This window comes from Narcine bancroftii, chromosome 11, assembly GCF_036971445.1.
Source record: "Narcine bancroftii isolate sNarBan1 chromosome 11, sNarBan1.hap1, whole genome shotgun sequence".
Classification (NCBI taxonomy): Eukaryota; Metazoa; Chordata; class Chondrichthyes; order Torpediniformes; family Narcinidae; genus Narcine; species Narcine bancroftii.
This window is the reverse complement of record NC_091479.1, coordinates 6,162,897-6,179,764: the sequence shown is the minus strand read 5'-3', so window position 1 is coordinate 6,179,764 and position 16,868 is coordinate 6,162,897. Positions and strand designations below refer to the sequence as shown.

General features: G+C 45.3%; 1 protein-coding gene across 1 annotated transcript in view; it reads right to left on the bottom strand.

The window, feature by feature from the left end:
• The window catches only part of LOC138745843 (chondroitin sulfate proteoglycan 4-like), a gene marked incomplete at its 5' end in the record, with an annotated part of 85,636 nt that overhangs the window by 11,119 nt on the left and 57,649 nt on the right, over positions 1 to 16,868 (bottom strand). The window contains 5 exons of the mRNA XM_069903225.1: positions 658 to 827; positions 1,175 to 1,306; positions 5,268 to 5,466; positions 10,534 to 10,710; positions 12,657 to 13,118. Of these exons, the coding sequence (XP_069759326.1) occupies positions 658 to 827; positions 1,175 to 1,306; positions 5,268 to 5,466; positions 10,534 to 10,710; positions 12,657 to 13,118 (1,140 nt within the window). The remainder of the gene's footprint in view (positions 1 to 657; positions 828 to 1,174; positions 1,307 to 5,267; positions 5,467 to 10,533; positions 10,711 to 12,656; positions 13,119 to 16,868) is intronic.

The window sequence follows — 16,868 nt, the reverse complement described above, 5'->3', positions numbered from 1 at the left end:
CCCCCAGCCAGCCTTAACACTTTCCTGTTCTTTGCTTATTCCTTGAAGAAAGGCTCAGGCCCAAAATGTCGGTGCTGTGAGATTGGCTGAGTTCCTCAGCATCTCTGTGTGTTTTATTCCCCATCACTGTGCCTTGTTACATTTGATTCCATTTACACCATTACCACACCGTGGCACCTTGCCTTACTCCCCCCACCCGCCCCGTGTCTGGTTGTGGGAGGACTCTAGACCGTGCCCCACAGCACCCTCAAGTTGGCTGTGCCAAGGCTCGGTGCATCCCTCAGTAGGTACTCCTGCAGCCTGGAATGTGCCAGCTGGCAGCATTCCCTCACCCACATCTCCGTGTGCTGAAAGACCAACAGGTTTCAGGCAGACCAAAGTGTGACTTTTACCGAGTTGATGGTCTTCCAGCAGTCCTGGATGTCAGACTGTGTGTGTGTGTGTCCCTGGGAACAGCCCATAGATCAGAGAGTCAGTCCTCTGTCATGCTGGAGACAAACCATGACAAAGCCCCCGGCATCCCTCTCTATCCACTGACTGCCTGCAGTCCACCGCCGTTACTTCGGGAACAACATGGAACTCAGCTCTCCATTCACCTGGATTCACCAGGGGTTCTATTCTATAACTCTCGGAAAGGGAAATGAAACAGCAACTCACATCTTCTTCAGTGAAGCTGAAAACATTCCTGGTTCCATTCTCGTGCACGGTAACCAGTTGTCCCAGAGCAGGAGCAGTTACAACCGTATATGTGAATGGCCGGTTCTTCCCTTTGTTGTTATCTTTAGTTCTTGCTTTTAGGTGCCGGGTCGTGATTGGTTGGCGTGATCCTGGTGAAGAGAGGAGGAATTAAATCAGGACTGAGCATTCATATCAGTTCCACACTACAACCCGTGTGAGGCACCTCTCTGTGCCCCTCCCAGCCTGTGTCAGTGAGGATTGGGTGGACACTCAGCTATACACCTAGGCTCCCTCTGCTTTTGTTCTGGAGGCTTGGGGGAGGGGGCATATCTGCAAAGGCCCTGAGCATATAGTCTGATGCAGCCCACACTAGTTACCTACACTACGCTGGCTACCCACGTCCGTACCACGCTGGCTACCCACGTCCGTACCACGCTGGCTACCCACGTCCGTACCACACTGGTTACCCACGACCGTACCACCCATGCCCACATACCCGGATAAATAACAAGAGGCTCCTCAGTTTCGATCTGAATATGCAGGGATCTAGCCCTGACTGTGAATGTCTGGCTGGGAGTGACGTTAATTCCATCAGACACATGAAAGCGAAATCCTCCAGACGATGATCCTGGAGAAACACAAAGGGGTTAAGTACATTAGAATATGCTGTTCATTGCACAGGTTTCTTGCTTCGAGCAAAGTTACCTGACTGTAGTCACCAGCTTCTGTCCATTCGATTTGTCACAACTTACTGAATTTGGCTACAGAAGCAAAGTGTCAATCCCTTCAGTGGAGTCGGAGGCCTGGCAGACTCAGGGAGAGAAGACATGGTCAGAAGTGGTGGGAAAGTGGACAAGTGGTGGGGAGAGCGAGAGGTTCCTCTCTAGCATCAGCCGAGAAGGAGAAGGTCGAGGCAGGGAAGGGTGGAAAGGGGAGCTTCTGCCAGTAGGGAAGAGCCTGGGGAGATGCAATCATCCCAGTGCTTGAGTCGGTGTAAGCGAGAATATTATGGTAGGATTTGGCACCTGGGAAGGAGAGTTGGAACATTGCCAATGTTAATCACTATTAAGATGGGAAGGGGGTTCTTCCAGTCTCCCTCCGATTAGTTTACTGTAATGTTAGGGCTAAGGTTGGGGAGGGCCCATCTGTAACTCAGAGATATAAAACAGAATAGACAGGGCCTTCCTTACAAATCCAAGATGGTGTCCAATACAGTAACGCTAGAGCACTCATTCACCTTTGAAGGAGATTTTGAAGTGGAGCTATGCCACCTTACTGCCTCACACTGGTTAGGTGATTTCCCTGGTTACTCCATATCCCAGTCTGCTGAGAGGGCAAGTGAGGTATGATAGATGTGTCTTCCAAACAAGAAAGGGTATAAAGAGGCAGCATGGTTAGCGCAACCCTGTTACAGCGCCAGTGACCAAGGTTCAAACCCCGTACTGTCTGTAAGGAGCTTGTATGTTCTCCACATGTCTGAATGGGTTTCTTCTGGGTGCTCCGGTTTCCTCGCACCGTTCAAAATGTACTGGGGGTTGTAGATCAACTGGGTGACATGGGCTTGTGGGCCGAAAGGGTCTGTTATCATGCTGTATGTGTAAATTTTAAAAAATATACCTGTGATAGAGGGAATTAAGCAGATGGATTCCTGGGGTGGTGGCTTTGACCTATGAGAATAGATTAAACAAGTTGGACCTGCAGTGTATAATATTTAGAAGAAGGATGGGTGGTCCCACCCCAAAATGTACAGAAATTCCTAAAGCTTGACAGAGTAGATGCAGGAATGGAAGTCTTCTGACTGGGGTGTCCAGACCAGGGGTCACAGTCTCAAAACAGGGGTCATTGTTCAGGAAGAAATTTCTGAACCCAGAGGGTGCTGAATTTAGAACACCCCATCAAGAGTCTTTGCCCACCGGGGGGAGTCACGTGATGGAGTAGTGGCCGGTCGGGGAACTCCAACCCTCTCCAGAAAAGTTAAAAAAAGATAGAGAAAAAGCAAAGGCACAAACTTAAAAACCAAAACAAAGTGAAAGTAAAAGTGTAGAGAAAATGGCAGCGAAGAAAGAAAAACCAAAAACAACGGGAAGAAAAGAAGAAGGAAAGACGTCGGAAGAAGAAGGTGAAGGCCTTACCTGTCCGAAGAGGCCCGCCGCGGAGAGAGAAGCCCGCTCCCGCAGGTCAGTGGAGGTCCCGGGCTCGGGACTACAAAAATGGCTCGCAGAGCCGAGTAAAAGTGCGCAACCGCACATGCGCGATGTGCATGAAATAAACCATACTGACGGGAGGGGGAAACAGCTGCGGAGTCGATCTCCACAGCTGAGAGAGACACCTGCAGCACAGCAACAGGTGCAGAACACAGACAATAACGACAACAAGAAGGAAGAGGGTAAAAAGAAAACAAAGAAACGACAGATGGTCAACCCAGAGGAAGACGAAGAAGAACAGAAAGAAGTGGAAGAAGAAGAGAAAAGCAAGACAATGGATGGATCTTTTTTTAAAGAATATATGGAATCAGTGAAAGAATGGCAATTACAAGAGTCTTTGCCCACCCACTTTCTCTTACAATTCAAAATAGTCCAAAGTCAAATGACCTCGTTTTTATGTGGACGTGTCTCCTCATTGTGATAAATGCAACAACAGAGATACTTCATTCATTCATGTTCTGGACATGGCAGAGCCTTGAGAAATATTGGAACTAAGTATTTCAAACTTTCTTTGCACTTTTTAAAGTTAATTTTAAACCAAATCCCTTAACTATTTTATTTGATAATGTTGGAGAGAGTGACGTAACTTTTAACGCTATCTGAGCTGCATATATTAGCTTTATTTCTCTTCTGGCTCAGTTGGCAGAGTTGCTGAGATGGAGGGACGTTACCCCATCTCATCCTGCTCAATGGCTCCGTGACATCATGTCACGTTTAAACTTAGAGAAGATTAGACGCTCAATTTCCGATTTGAATGTAAATTTTCAAAAGTGTGGGGACCCTTTTTGAGTTACTGTTATAATTTTTGATTTGTGATGTAGATAAAAATGTTGACTAATGTAATTTATCACTGATAAAAATTCTGCCTTCATTTTCTTTCTCGTTTTGGCCCAACAGTTTCTTTCTCGTTTTGGCCCAACAGTTTCTTTCTCGTTTTGGCCCAACAGTTTCTTTCTCGTTTTGGCCCAACAGTTTCTTTCTCGTTTTGGCCCAACAGTTTCTTTCTCGTTTTGGCCCAACAGTTTCTTTCTCGTTTTGGCCCAACAGTTTCTTTCTCGTTTTGGCCCAACAGTTTCTTTCTCGTTTTGGCCCAACAGTTTCTTTCTCGTTTTGGCCCAACAGTTTCTTTCTCGTTTTGGCCCAACAGTTTCTTTCTCGTTTTGGCCCAACAGTTTCTTTCTTGTTTTGGCCCAATAGTTTCTTTCTCGTTTTGGCCCAACAGTTTCTTTCTTTTAATCTGTTTGATTAAAATGTGGTGACCCTTGGATGAAATGATATAATTTAAGTGTACTGTATCTTTTTAAATTTTAACATCCATCCATACGTCTGTCTTTTTGGATGTGAAATTTCAATGTTAATAAAAATATTGAAAAAAAGTCTTTGACTGAAGTAGGATTCAATCCAAGAATGTTCATCTTTAAGTTCAAACAGCACCTCCATCAAAATTCAGAGTTGCAAAGGGATTTGGAGTCCTCATGCAGAATACCCTAAAAGCTGACCTCCAGGTTGAGTTGGTGGTGAAGGAAAATGCAGTGTTGGCGTTCATATCGAGAGGGATAGTGTGTAAGAGCAGGGGTGTGATGTTGAGACTTTATAGAGCATTGGTGAGACCTCACTTGGAGACTGTGTACAGTTTTAGGTACCTTATTTGAGAAAGGACGTGCTGGCATTGGAGAGGGTTCAGAGAAGATTTACTAGAATGATACCAGGAATGAAAGGGTTAATGTATGAGGAACGATTGCTGCTCTTGGACTGTACTCGATGGAGAACAGTCAACAGGGGAGGACCTCAAAGAGGCATTTCAAATGCTGAAAGGTCTGGACAGAGTAGATATGGCAGGGTTATTTCCCATGGTAGGGAGTCTAGGACAAGATGGCACAACTTCATGGTAAAAGGGCATCAATTTAAAACAGAGATATGGAAAAATTTCTTCAATCAGAGGGTCGTGAGTCTTTGGAACTTGTTGCACAGGTGGCTGTGGAAATGAGGTCATTGGATGTATTTATGGCAGAGATTGACAGGTATTTGAATAGCCAGGGTATCAAGGGTTCCAGGGAGAAGGCCAGGGAATGGGGCTGAGTGGGTGGATGCATCAGCTCATGATAGAAAGGTGGAGCTGACTCGATGGGCTGATTGGCCTCCTTCTGCTCCTATGTCTTATATGACCTCATGACTATCTGCCAGTCTGATATTTCTCCATCCACATTAACAAAAACCCAGGAAGAGGCTCTGGCAAGAAGACACCTTGCATCACACACTCTACTCCCAAACCTCCTGCCCTAGCCTCGATCCATGCAACTCCCGGTAACCCCATCCCTCTCTCTTGGCACTGCCAGTCTCTGGGAGCGTAGACCAGGCTGCTTTTGGGGTAGATGGTAGGATTACCGTGGTGCACAAAGATGATCTGCCCAGCATTGATCTCGGCCTGGGTAAACTCCAGGATGCTGTTGTTCACCAATGGTTTAAGTGCCACGTATCCATTGGACGGAGGCCTGATGAAATAAACCAGTTCATCTGCAGGGCTGTCAAGGTCCTCAGCATACAGTAAATCCTTGGAAATCTCAGCCTCACTCTCTTCCCACATCTAGGAAAAGCAAAAGAAAATAGTTAAATCCTCTTTACTTGAAATGCCCACTTCCCCTGTGCTTTCTCCATGCTGTAAATCCACACACACACACACACACACACACACACACACACACACACACACACCTACCTCGCTCAGCCAAGCTAAATGCTCCTCCACAGCTGGCAGTGCCTTCGGCTGCCTGGCCCTGAATTGTTCCTCTTTCCTGTCAGGACACTCCTGTAAACCTACTGCACAAGGGACAGCTTCTTCCCCACCGCCATCAGATTCCTGAATGATACGGCCTCACTTTGACTTTTCGTGCACTACTTTTATTTATTTAATGTTTGCTCTGTAGATGCTGCCACAAAACAACGAATTTCGTGACTTGCTCTGCCACCCTTGCCTCATAAGACTTATTTTCTAATCCAGGCAACATCCTGGTAAATCTCCTCTGCACCTTCTCCATAGCTTCCACATCCTTCCTATAATGAGGTGACCAGAACTGAGCATAATACTCTGTGTGGACTCTGTGTAGAGTTGCAACATGACCTCTCGACTCTTGAACTCAATCCCCCTATTAACAAGGCCCAGCATCCCATAGGTCTTCTTAACTATCCTATCAACCTGTGTGGCAACCTTGAGAGATGTATGGATTTGGACCACGAGGTCCATCTGTTCATCCACACTTTTAAGTAACCAACCATTAATCCTGTACTCAGCCTTCTGGTTTGTCCTTCCAACATGAAGATAGGTGCTCAGATCCAAAACAAAATCTATTTCCTGCCCCAGCTCTTTGATTCAGTCAACAGAATCCCAGAGCTGTTGTCTGATGCTACAGTAACTCCCAATTCATCAGCCATTTCCATACTCAGACACCACTTGTAGATAGAAGGACAAATGTAGGAATGCATTCAAAGAGTGGACCAATCAGGCTTCAGTCATTCCACAAGAGAGGATCTGCCAGGAATAATAATGTTGTCCAGAATAAACATCCGTTGAGTAAGATCATTAAAACAAGGGGCCATAAATTCTTTTGTGTGATGCAATACATTCTGTGTGTTCCATGAAGGATTGTAATCATTTAAGGTACTCAAGAATTTCCAGGCCATTGAAGTATAAATCAGACAGCATGGATCTTTTCAGTATAAATAATAATACATACAGAAGTTTCAATGGGCAAGAAGAAATATTAAGTGACAACGCTGTTATGGAACGTTAACCATTTCCCTTAAGGGTATTAGAGGACATGCGTCCTTTTGAAGTATTAGTTGGCATTATGTTTCTTAGGAGTATTAATAGCATCAATTTCCTGATGAACATTGATTAATAACATCCTCGTGGAGTAAGAGCCATAACTCTCACAGCATGAATCAGGCTCATTGACATGTCGACTCATCCAACACTAATGCAATTTCATTCTCCCAACATTCTCAACTACCCTCACTTCCCACCACTCACCCACAAACCTGGGGTAATCAACCCTTTCGTTCCCAGTACCATTCTAGTAGATCTTCTCTGAACCCTCTCCAACGCCAGCACATCCTTTTTCAAAGGTACCTAAAACTGTTCACAGTCTCCAAGGGAGGTAATCAACAGTCACCCATTAAGACTGCAAGACCATAATATATAGGAGCCATTTCATCATGAACCGATCCACTCAGCCCCACTCCCTGGCCTTCTCCCCATGAACTTTGATACCCTGACTATTCAGATACTTTTCGATCTCTGCCTTAAATACACCCAATGACCTGGCCTCCACAAACACCTGTGGTAGTAAATTCCAGAGGTTCACCCCTCTCTTGCTAAAGAAATTCCTCTGTAAATGGGCGCCCTTCAAACCTGAAGTTGTGCCCTCTTGTCCTAGACTCCCCTACCATGGGAAACCATCTTTGCCACATCTCCTCTCTCCAGGGCTTTCTACATTTGAAATGCTTCTGTGACCCCTCTCATTTTTCTGAACTCCCAGGAGTCCAGTCCAAGACAAACATTCCTCATACGTTAATCTCTTCATTCCAGGAATCATTCCAGAAACCAAATCTCACTATTGCCAAATCTCTTCATTTCCTAAATTCCCAGACTCCATTTAATGATCACAATGATTGTTGGAGAATTCCAGAGGTTCACCCTCTTTTCAGTGAGAAAAGTTTTCCTTTCCTCGGTCCTGAACCCTCAGATGGTGCCCCCAGGTCCTCAACTCTGCAAGCTGGGGAAATGTTCTCTCTTCATCTGGCCTGTCAAGTCCTTAAACATCTGGCAGGTTTCCATGACATCTCATCTTATTCTTCTCATTTGCAGTTTGCTCAATCTCTCCTTGTGAGGCAAACCATTGTCCCCGGTTCCCCGCATCAGTCTAACCACCACGCCCCTCTGTTGGCAAGGCGACCAAAACTGTCCTCAGTACTCCAGGTACGGCCTCACCAATACCTGATACAATAAGGTTTATTCACACTGGTGAATCCCAGCTGCACTGATCCTCATAACCACACTCAAAAATGTACCTGGGGTGGAGGTTAATTGGGTGCAATTGGGCAGCATGGGCGTGTGGGCAGAAAGGGCCTGTTACCATGCTGTCTGTCTAAATTTTAAACATTAATTAAAAATAAAATTCCAAGAAGTATAAGAAAATAGGAGCAGGAAGAGGCCTGCCTCGTCCTGCAGTACTCATGGCTGACCTACTGCAGGCCTCAACGTGCTCTCTGCCAATTCCCCATGGGATTTAATTCTGTCACCATTCACGTATTTATCTCTCATCTTTATTTCTAACGATCCAGGCTTTTCCATAGCAGTCATTGCTGCTCAATACTGGCACCTGGTGGCCAACCACAAAACTGGTTCAAAGCAAATTTAGACGGGGAGCACGGTAACAGGCCCTTTTGGCCCACGAGCCCGTGCCGCCCAATTACACCCAATTGACCTACAATCCTCACTACATTTTGAAGGGTAGGAGGAAACTGGAGCCCCCAGAGAAAACCCACACAGACACAGGGAGAACGTGCAAACTCTTTACAGACAGCGCCAGATTCGAATCCTGGTCCCAATCACTGGCGCTGTGAAGGCACTGCACTAACCACTACCCCAATCATGCTGCCCCAAATGCAAAAAGTCAAACGAATTTTATATTTCCTACAAGTTCCTTTCATTAGATTAATAAGCCCATAATTTAGAATATATTTAAAATCTACTAGCTTTGAACTGAACAATGAAAAAATGACATTCTACCTGTTGAAGACACGTACAGGGCCTTCCATAATGTTTGGGACAAAGTCTCTTTTTTCCTTTATCTGCCCTTGTGCTCCACAGTTTTAAATTTGTAATCAAACAGTTCACATTCCAGATTTTATTTGTATATGTTTTGGTCTGGCCATGTAGAAATTACATCACTTTTTAGATATAATTCCCTTATTTCAGGGCACCACAATGTTTTGGACATTTGGCTTCTCAGGTGTATGGAGGGTGCTGTACGTGAGGCGCTGCCTCAAGAAGACAGCCAACATCATAAAGGACCCCAGATCCTTGGACATCAGCTCTTCTCACTGCTCCCTTCGGGGAGAAGGAACAAAAGCCTGAAGACCAGCTCCTCCAGGTTCAGAAACAATTTTTCCCATCGTCTGTCAGGCTGAGGAACCTGTCCTGTCCACCCTCATCATAACCTAGTGGCCCCCAGCAGCACAAGGACAGCTTCTTCCCCTCTGCTGTTAGATTCGTGAATAAATAATGAAGCACAGAACCCAACTAACCTCACTGACTTTTCCTTGCACTATTTATTTTGTAATGTGATTTATATAAATGTTTGCACTGTGGTGCTGCCACAAATCAACCAGTTTCGTGACATCTTCGGATCACTATCCAGCTCCCCTGTGCGCTGTTGCCAGTCCCTGCACTGTGCCCCACACCCAGCCTCTCACCGTGGGAAGGTTTTCCCCTCTGCTGCTTGCTATCATATTTGTTCCTCATCCCCTGGTCCCCATCTCTCTGCTGATGGGAACAGTTTCTGTCTCCTCTACATATGTTCTTCAGGATTTTACATCCTTCTATCAGGGTAAAAAATCCGGCACCAGTGAGGATTGGTAGATGCCTGATAAGTGTATTTTACAGTTGCTTGAGACACACACTTACAATAACTAATACACCTTCATTAAGAATAAACAGTGCAAAAGACAAAAATACTACATTACTTACACTGAACAAACTTCACCTGCATGAATATATAAACCTTAAGCATTTTACTTGATTTTCAGTCACATTCTTTGAAAACATTTAACCGTCGCTGCATCCTCAGGTTCCTCCCCCCACCCACCCCCATGGAGCTGCCCAAGAGACGAACAATAACATTACAGATAATTAAACCCCCCCCCCCCACCAAGTTTACAGATAAACCCTCTGACCGGGGCGACTCTAACTAAGCAGAGATAAGGAGATGCTTTAAGGGATTTGCCCCAACAGCGAGCAGCATCAATCAGCTCTTCACCCTGGGGCAACACCATCGCTGTTTCAAAGCCCGACCAAGGCTCTTCCTCCGCTGGCTGAATATTTGCTCCCATCTTCACCACAGGTTTAAGTGTTACTTCAGGGAACATTTACTTTTACCATTTTAAATTTACATATTTTTAACCTACTATTTTATTCTTATTTATTTTAATTTTTAAAATTTATTTCTTTGATTTTTTTTGCCAGTTGCTTGAATTCTGGATTCCTGGGGTTTTACTATACTTTGTTCCAGGAGAAACCCCAAATTTCTCTAATCCACAGAGGTATCGTCCCTCATCCCAGAATGAACTTGGCCAACCTTCACTGCACTGGGAAGACATTACATCTTTCTCTACAGGGAGCTAGTACTCTGCTGGAGGTCCAGCCAGATCGGCAGCTGGCAAGAACAGAGATAGATGAAGGGGTTTGGGGAAAAAAAAATTAAAATTTTAATGTCTTTTAAATGACATCATCCTTTATCGCTAATTGTCTGAAAAATCACATGTCGCTACATCTCAAATTTGTCGATGTTTTATTTGGAACCCAGCAGTTTTGTTCCTTATTACTCAGTAACCTCAGAGTGGCAACGGAGAGCAAAATGAACAAAGTAATTACCTTCAGTTTATTATTGATGGTGACATGAGGAGGTTGGTCATTAACAGGAAGCACAGTTACATACGTCGTCACTGCCTCACTCTGCCTGTTCATCCTTGAATCATTAACAATTACAGTCCAACTGTCCATCAATGTTTCACTGTCGTCGTGAAAATAAAACACAGTGCCTTCTTTAACCTGAGAATAGACAGAAACAAACATTGGAGTAAATGTTAATCAGGCACAACATACCTCACAAATGCAGGGCCAAGTCAAGTTTATTGTCATCTGATTGTACAGGTACAACCTGACAAAACAGTGTTCTTTGGTCCTCGGTACGAAATACACAGACACACAATACAAATGCAGGACAAGTATTCATCGTTACAAATAAATAAATAAATATTGCTTTGTGAATATGAATGTCTCAGAGGGTGAGTGTGAGCAGTTCCTTGGGTCGTCCAGCATTCTCACTGCCCGTGGGAAGAAGCTGTTCCTCAGCCTGGTGGAGCTGGCTCTGATCCTCCTGGATCTCTTCCCCGACAGGAGCAGCTGAAAGATGCTGTGTCCAGCAATGATTTTACATGACCTCTTCAGACAATGAACCCAGTAGATCACACAATACAAATGCAGGACAAGTATTCATCGTTACAAATAAATAAATAAATATTGCTTTGTGAATATGAATGTCTCAGAGGGTGAGTGTGAGCAGTTCCTTGGGTCGTCCAGCATTCTCACTGCCCGTGGGAAGAAGCTGTTCCTCAGCCTGGTGGAGCTGGCTCTGATCCTCCTGGATCTCTTCCCCGACAGGAGCAGCTGAAAGATGCTGTGTCCAGCAATGATTTTACATGACCTCTTCAGACAATGAACCCAGTAGATCACACAATACAAATGCAGGACAAGTATTCATCGTTACAAATAAATAAATAAATATTGCTTTGTGAATATGAATGTCTCAGAGGGTGAGTGTGAGCAGTTCCTTGGGTCGTCCAGCATTCTCACTGCCCGTGGGAAGAAGCTGTTCCTCAGCCTGGTGGGGCTGGCTCTGATCCTCCTGGATCTCTTCCCCGACAGGAGCAGCTGAAAGATGCTGTGTCCAGCAATGATTTTACATGACCTCTTCAGACAATGAACCCAGTAGATCACATTGATGGGGAGGGAGGGATACTCCAGTGATCTTCTCTGGCACTCTTATGGTCCTGTGTAGTCCATCTACGCATGACTGACACTACCCATTTTAGCAACCATACCACTGCAGACGGGCATCAAAAACACACCACATGCAATGGAATTTTTTTTAAAACTGCAGATGCTATAAATCTAAAATAAAAAGGTGCCAGAAACATTCAGGCAGAAATGTAGCATCCGTGGATAGGGAAATAATAAATTTTTCACCCTTCATCAAAATAACTTTGGGACCCTTCATGAGAACTGAGAAAGACAGAGAACAGTTTGTTTTCAAGTTCGAGAAGAAGGGGGGGGGAAAAGATGGGTAGGGTAACCCTAACCCTAAGGGAATATCTCTGACAGAGTGAAACCAAATGAGTTAATGCAGTAGTTTGAATCTTCCTTGAACGTGAACGTGTCCCTGGGAGGGCTGAGGGACTCATAGAGCCAAGGTGATAGCAGGAAGAATCGGTCAATTCTGAAGAGTTATCATTTGAGGAGCCTATGACAGCTCTTGGGTCTGCATTTGTTGGAATTTAGGAGAATGGGGTGGGGGGGGGGGGTCATCTCATTGAAACATTTTGTATGTTGAAAGGCATGGACAGAGTAGATAGAAAGGTTATTTCCCCACGGTGGGAGAGTCTAGGATGAAAAGGGACAACTTCAGGATGGAACAAAGATGCAGAGAAATTTCTTCAGCCAGAGGGAGGTGAATCTGTGGAATTTGTTGCCACAGGCTGGGTCATTGGGTGTATTTAAGGGAGAGATTGATAGGTTCTTGATTAACCAGGGCAGCAAAGGTTATGGGGAGAAGTGTGGGCAGTGGGGAAATGGATCAGCTCATGATTGAATGGCGGGGCATACTAGATGGGCTGAAGAGCCTATTTCTGCTCATTGTCTTATAAGGGCAGGCATGTTGAAGTTAAAGGACATACACTCATTCATTGACCATGTCTAGAACACACGAGCCACCTTACCTCCTTCATAGTGAACAGCGAAAGACTGTCTTCAGGAAATCTTTGGTGCCCGATCCTGCCATGCTCTGGGGCTTTCATAATGTGAAAGGTGAAATTCAAGGAGTTGAGATAGTTGGAAATGTTGAAAATGTCTTCATTGAGAGCCTGTGCATCTCCTTCTCTCACCGAGATATTCCAGGTTTCCAAAGAAATTACGTCAGGGACAATATCTACCACAATCACTAGTCCATCGACTGACTTAAATCCGTTGGATACGTCGACTGTGAAGACATCCCCCTGAGGGCTGAATCTTTGATTAATATACTGAACTCTGCCTCCATTTATATCATCTTGGGAAAACGACTTGAGAGATTTCCGGTGGGAAGGAGGCTGGCCGACGGAAGCCATTGCTAAATGTCCATAAGCAGGAGGCACCTTCATGGAGTAGATCAAATCTGATGGAAGACTGTCATCATGAGATACCTGCCCAAGGAATCACAAAAATTAAACAGAAGTGATTGCTTGACAGCTCAATTAATCACAGAACTGTACCATAGAACAGCCTAGTACAGGCCCTTTGACCCTCGATGTTGTGCCGACCTATTTATATTCCTACTGAAAAGTTCCAAACCCTCCCTACCTCATAACCACCTATTTTTCTTCCATCCACATGCCTGTCCAAGAATCTTTTAAATGTCCCTCATGTTCCCAGCCTCTACCCACACCCCTGGCAAGGCATAAGCCTTAATGAAGGGCTCAAGCCCGAAATGTGGGTTCTGTATCTTTATCTTCGCTATATAAAGGACACTGTTTGACCTGCTGAGTTTCTTCAGCAGTGTGTTTTTATCTATGTACAATCTCATAACTCTTTAAATTATAGGTTTTTGCTTCAATTTGAGATTAATGTCCTAAATAAACAGGTTTAAAAGTACCATTCTGATGAAGACATTTGCCAGAGTGCCTGTGCATTGCCTGGAATGAAGATGTTCATTGGGGAAGGTAATAATGCACAGAGATTTCTCAGAATGAGTGATGGGATGGGTGCGAAACATCTTCCCTTATGCACACTAACAATATTGTCTGTGCCAGGGTAGCTCCCTCCCTGTCAACGTAACTGAGACCTGGAGTCGACTGGGATGGAATGGAGGAAAACCACTCTGTCACAGGACACCAAATCACCCTATAGGTGCCTCCAGTGCCTGGATGAGACTCAGCACATGCCTCATGTCACTGGAGGTGTCTCCACAAAATCCTTCCAATCTACCAGCTGCAGGTGAACTCTTCCCTGGCCAACAGCCCCAGTATCAAAGTTCTGGTAGACTTCACAGGGCTGGCCATTGATTCCTGAATCAAGGAATTACCAGGAGGTCAACGAAAACAAAGAAATGTTCAGATGCTGGGGGTTTAGTGCCTTCGCTCTGTTGCTGTAACAGCAAGGACCTCCCAGTGGCCAACCACTTCAATTCCACACCCCATTACCACACTGACATGTCTGTTCATGGCTGTGTGTGTGTGTACTGCCTCACTGAGGGTACTCACAAACTGGAGGAACAACACCTCGCATTCGGTCTCAGCAATCTTCAACCAGACGGCATCAATATTGACTTCTCCAATTTCCTTTAAACCACCCCCCCCCCCCCCCCCCCCATCTCCCTCTTTCCTGCATCCCTGTCTCCCGTCCTCCAGCTCCTCAGCCACTTCCCTTCCTTCTCCAATCAGGAAGCATGGCAAGGTGGAAGGTGGTGAGCATGGCAAGGTGGAAGGTGGTGAGCATGGCGGAAGGTGGTGAGCATTGCGGAAGGTGGTGAGCATGGCAAGGTGAAGGCTCCACAGACACAATAAAACCATGAAAGTAATTCAAGGGCCAGCAAAAAGCTGCATGACTGTTTTACCTGATTAATCTAAATGAAGCCAACAGGATAAGTGACAGGGTTGGGAATAGGCCAGGACTGGAATCAACAAGTGGTGCCACTAAGACTGAATCACGTCCTCATAAAAGCATTTCAAAAGTAAACATGTGCATTTTCTAAACTCATGGAGTAATTCCAAGCCTGCCCTCGAACATTTGCAAAGTGAGTCAGGACCTGTCTTATCACCACCAGATGGTGGTGTGCAGCAGGGTTGTACTACCCACGACTCAGTGGACGGATCCCCATCTTCATACATCTTGGGCAGAACAAGAGGCCAAAGGAAAACTGTGGGATTTAAGGACAGGACTCTCTGATTTCTACTTCAGAAATTGATTGACTAATTAGTGATTTATCAATCTAATGTATACGTTTCATTCGTACAAAACATTTTGCATCTCTTTCTGAATGTTCTATGGCCAATGGAATACAAGTGTCGGCACTTGTGCAACTTGGTAAAAGGTAAAGGTTCCATTATTGTCATGTAATACTATATAGAATGTAACATACATAAAAAATTTTAACGTTGTCTACTGCAGGGCTGTAATGGAGGATTTAGACCAGCTGATGCAAGAAGGGATGCAGTTGCATTAGAAGACATAATCTCAATTCCACTATGACACACCTAAATTCCACCATGGGGTCCAGGATGCAGTTGAACAGGAAGACATTATCTAAATTTACACTATGGGGCCCAGGGATGCATATGAATGAGTAGACATTATCCAACTTCCACCATGAGGTCAAGAGTCTTTTGTTGGTCGCAGACTGTCAGACCTTGAAGATAATTAAATCATTTGTTCAAAGAGATAAGATCTGAAGTAAACAACTTTTGGGTAATATATGCCATGGTCCCACTGCTGAAGTTTGAGACTCTCCAAGAGGTGGAAACATCTCTCAGCAAGAAGAAGAACTTCAAGATTCCAAACCGACATCCCGGTCCAGGGAGGTGGAGAAGCTGTTACCGGCGCCCAGACAACCTACTACAAGTGTGCAGTCATCGCCTCGCTTTGGCAGTTGGGACCAGTCCAGGCATTGATAAGTATAATTGGGAAGGGCTTGCATGTTGTAGTGTGAATTCAGCTTTAGATTTAGTAATAAAGACTTGTATAAACTGAACTGCTCTCGGTGTGTGTCTATTTTCTTTCGGTAGCTTGAATAATGTGACCAATCTAAAATGAACAAAGTGAGAGGTACAAGTTTACTCAAGACAGTTGGTGCAGTGAGCAGGATTGGTCTCAAGATGGTTCACAGAAAGAAGGAGGTGAGCCCTGAGCAGTTCTTGATTCCGCGTTGGACTTCCAAAGACGATGGGTTTGGCATGTTGGCCAATACCCTGTCTTTGTTGGGACCACCCCTCAGTTGGGATGAGAAGTTAGATCCATCAAGTGCGCCTCTGGGAGAGCAGGTTGCCACTCTCGTTCGAGAAAGTAAATTTCCTGTTAAAAAGGGGATGCTGACGGACGGTTTTTGGCTGCTGGCCACAGCCTTACGCCACTCTGTTCAGCGTGAAGCAGAATCAGTTCAGCGAGAAGTAGAACCTCAGCGTAAGAGAGAGCAACTAGAGGAGGAGGTAGAAGCCCTGCGACATGATGAGTGAAATTGTTTGCACCAGTCAGGACCGAGCCAAAGAATGGGAGGATAAGCATGCCCAAACGATCTGCCGTAATATTAAACTCCGGCAGCAGGTCTGTGCAGATAAAGAAAGGCATGGAGTAGAACCCGATCCACATCGTATTCGTGCCATGATAAGGAATGGCGACGATCCTGATTTAATTGATGAATGGGACGGGAATATCTGGAAAGATGACCATGGTAATAATGCAGATACTCCTCAGCATGTGTCTAACATACTGCCCTCTCCACCTGCTGTTCATGCCCGCCCTATAAGGCAGCAGACTTCCCAAACAGACGGAAGGGGGGATGATGTAAGGGAAGAGATTGAAGGGATAGATACCCTGATCTCCCAAGAGGACCCAGGGGAAAATACCCGAACCCCTGCTTATGCTCTATGGCCCACCACTTCTACGGGATGGCCTAGGCCTCGTCCTGTCCACTGGGCAAAGGACCCTGTGGGTCAAAGTGGGAACAGAGGTCGGAAACCGTCAATGATCCGTGATTTCTCTGTAAAAGAGCTGGCTGCCATTGGAGATCGATACAGGCAAAAGGCAGGAGAAACTCTGGCAGCATGGCTCCTGCGTGTTTGGGAGCAAGGAGGGGGTAATGTATATTTAACCCCTGAGGAATTGTTGGGATTAGGAACATTGTCTACTGATATCCGGGTCACTGCTGAGTTGCGGGGTAGAGGGAGAGAGGTGGATTACTT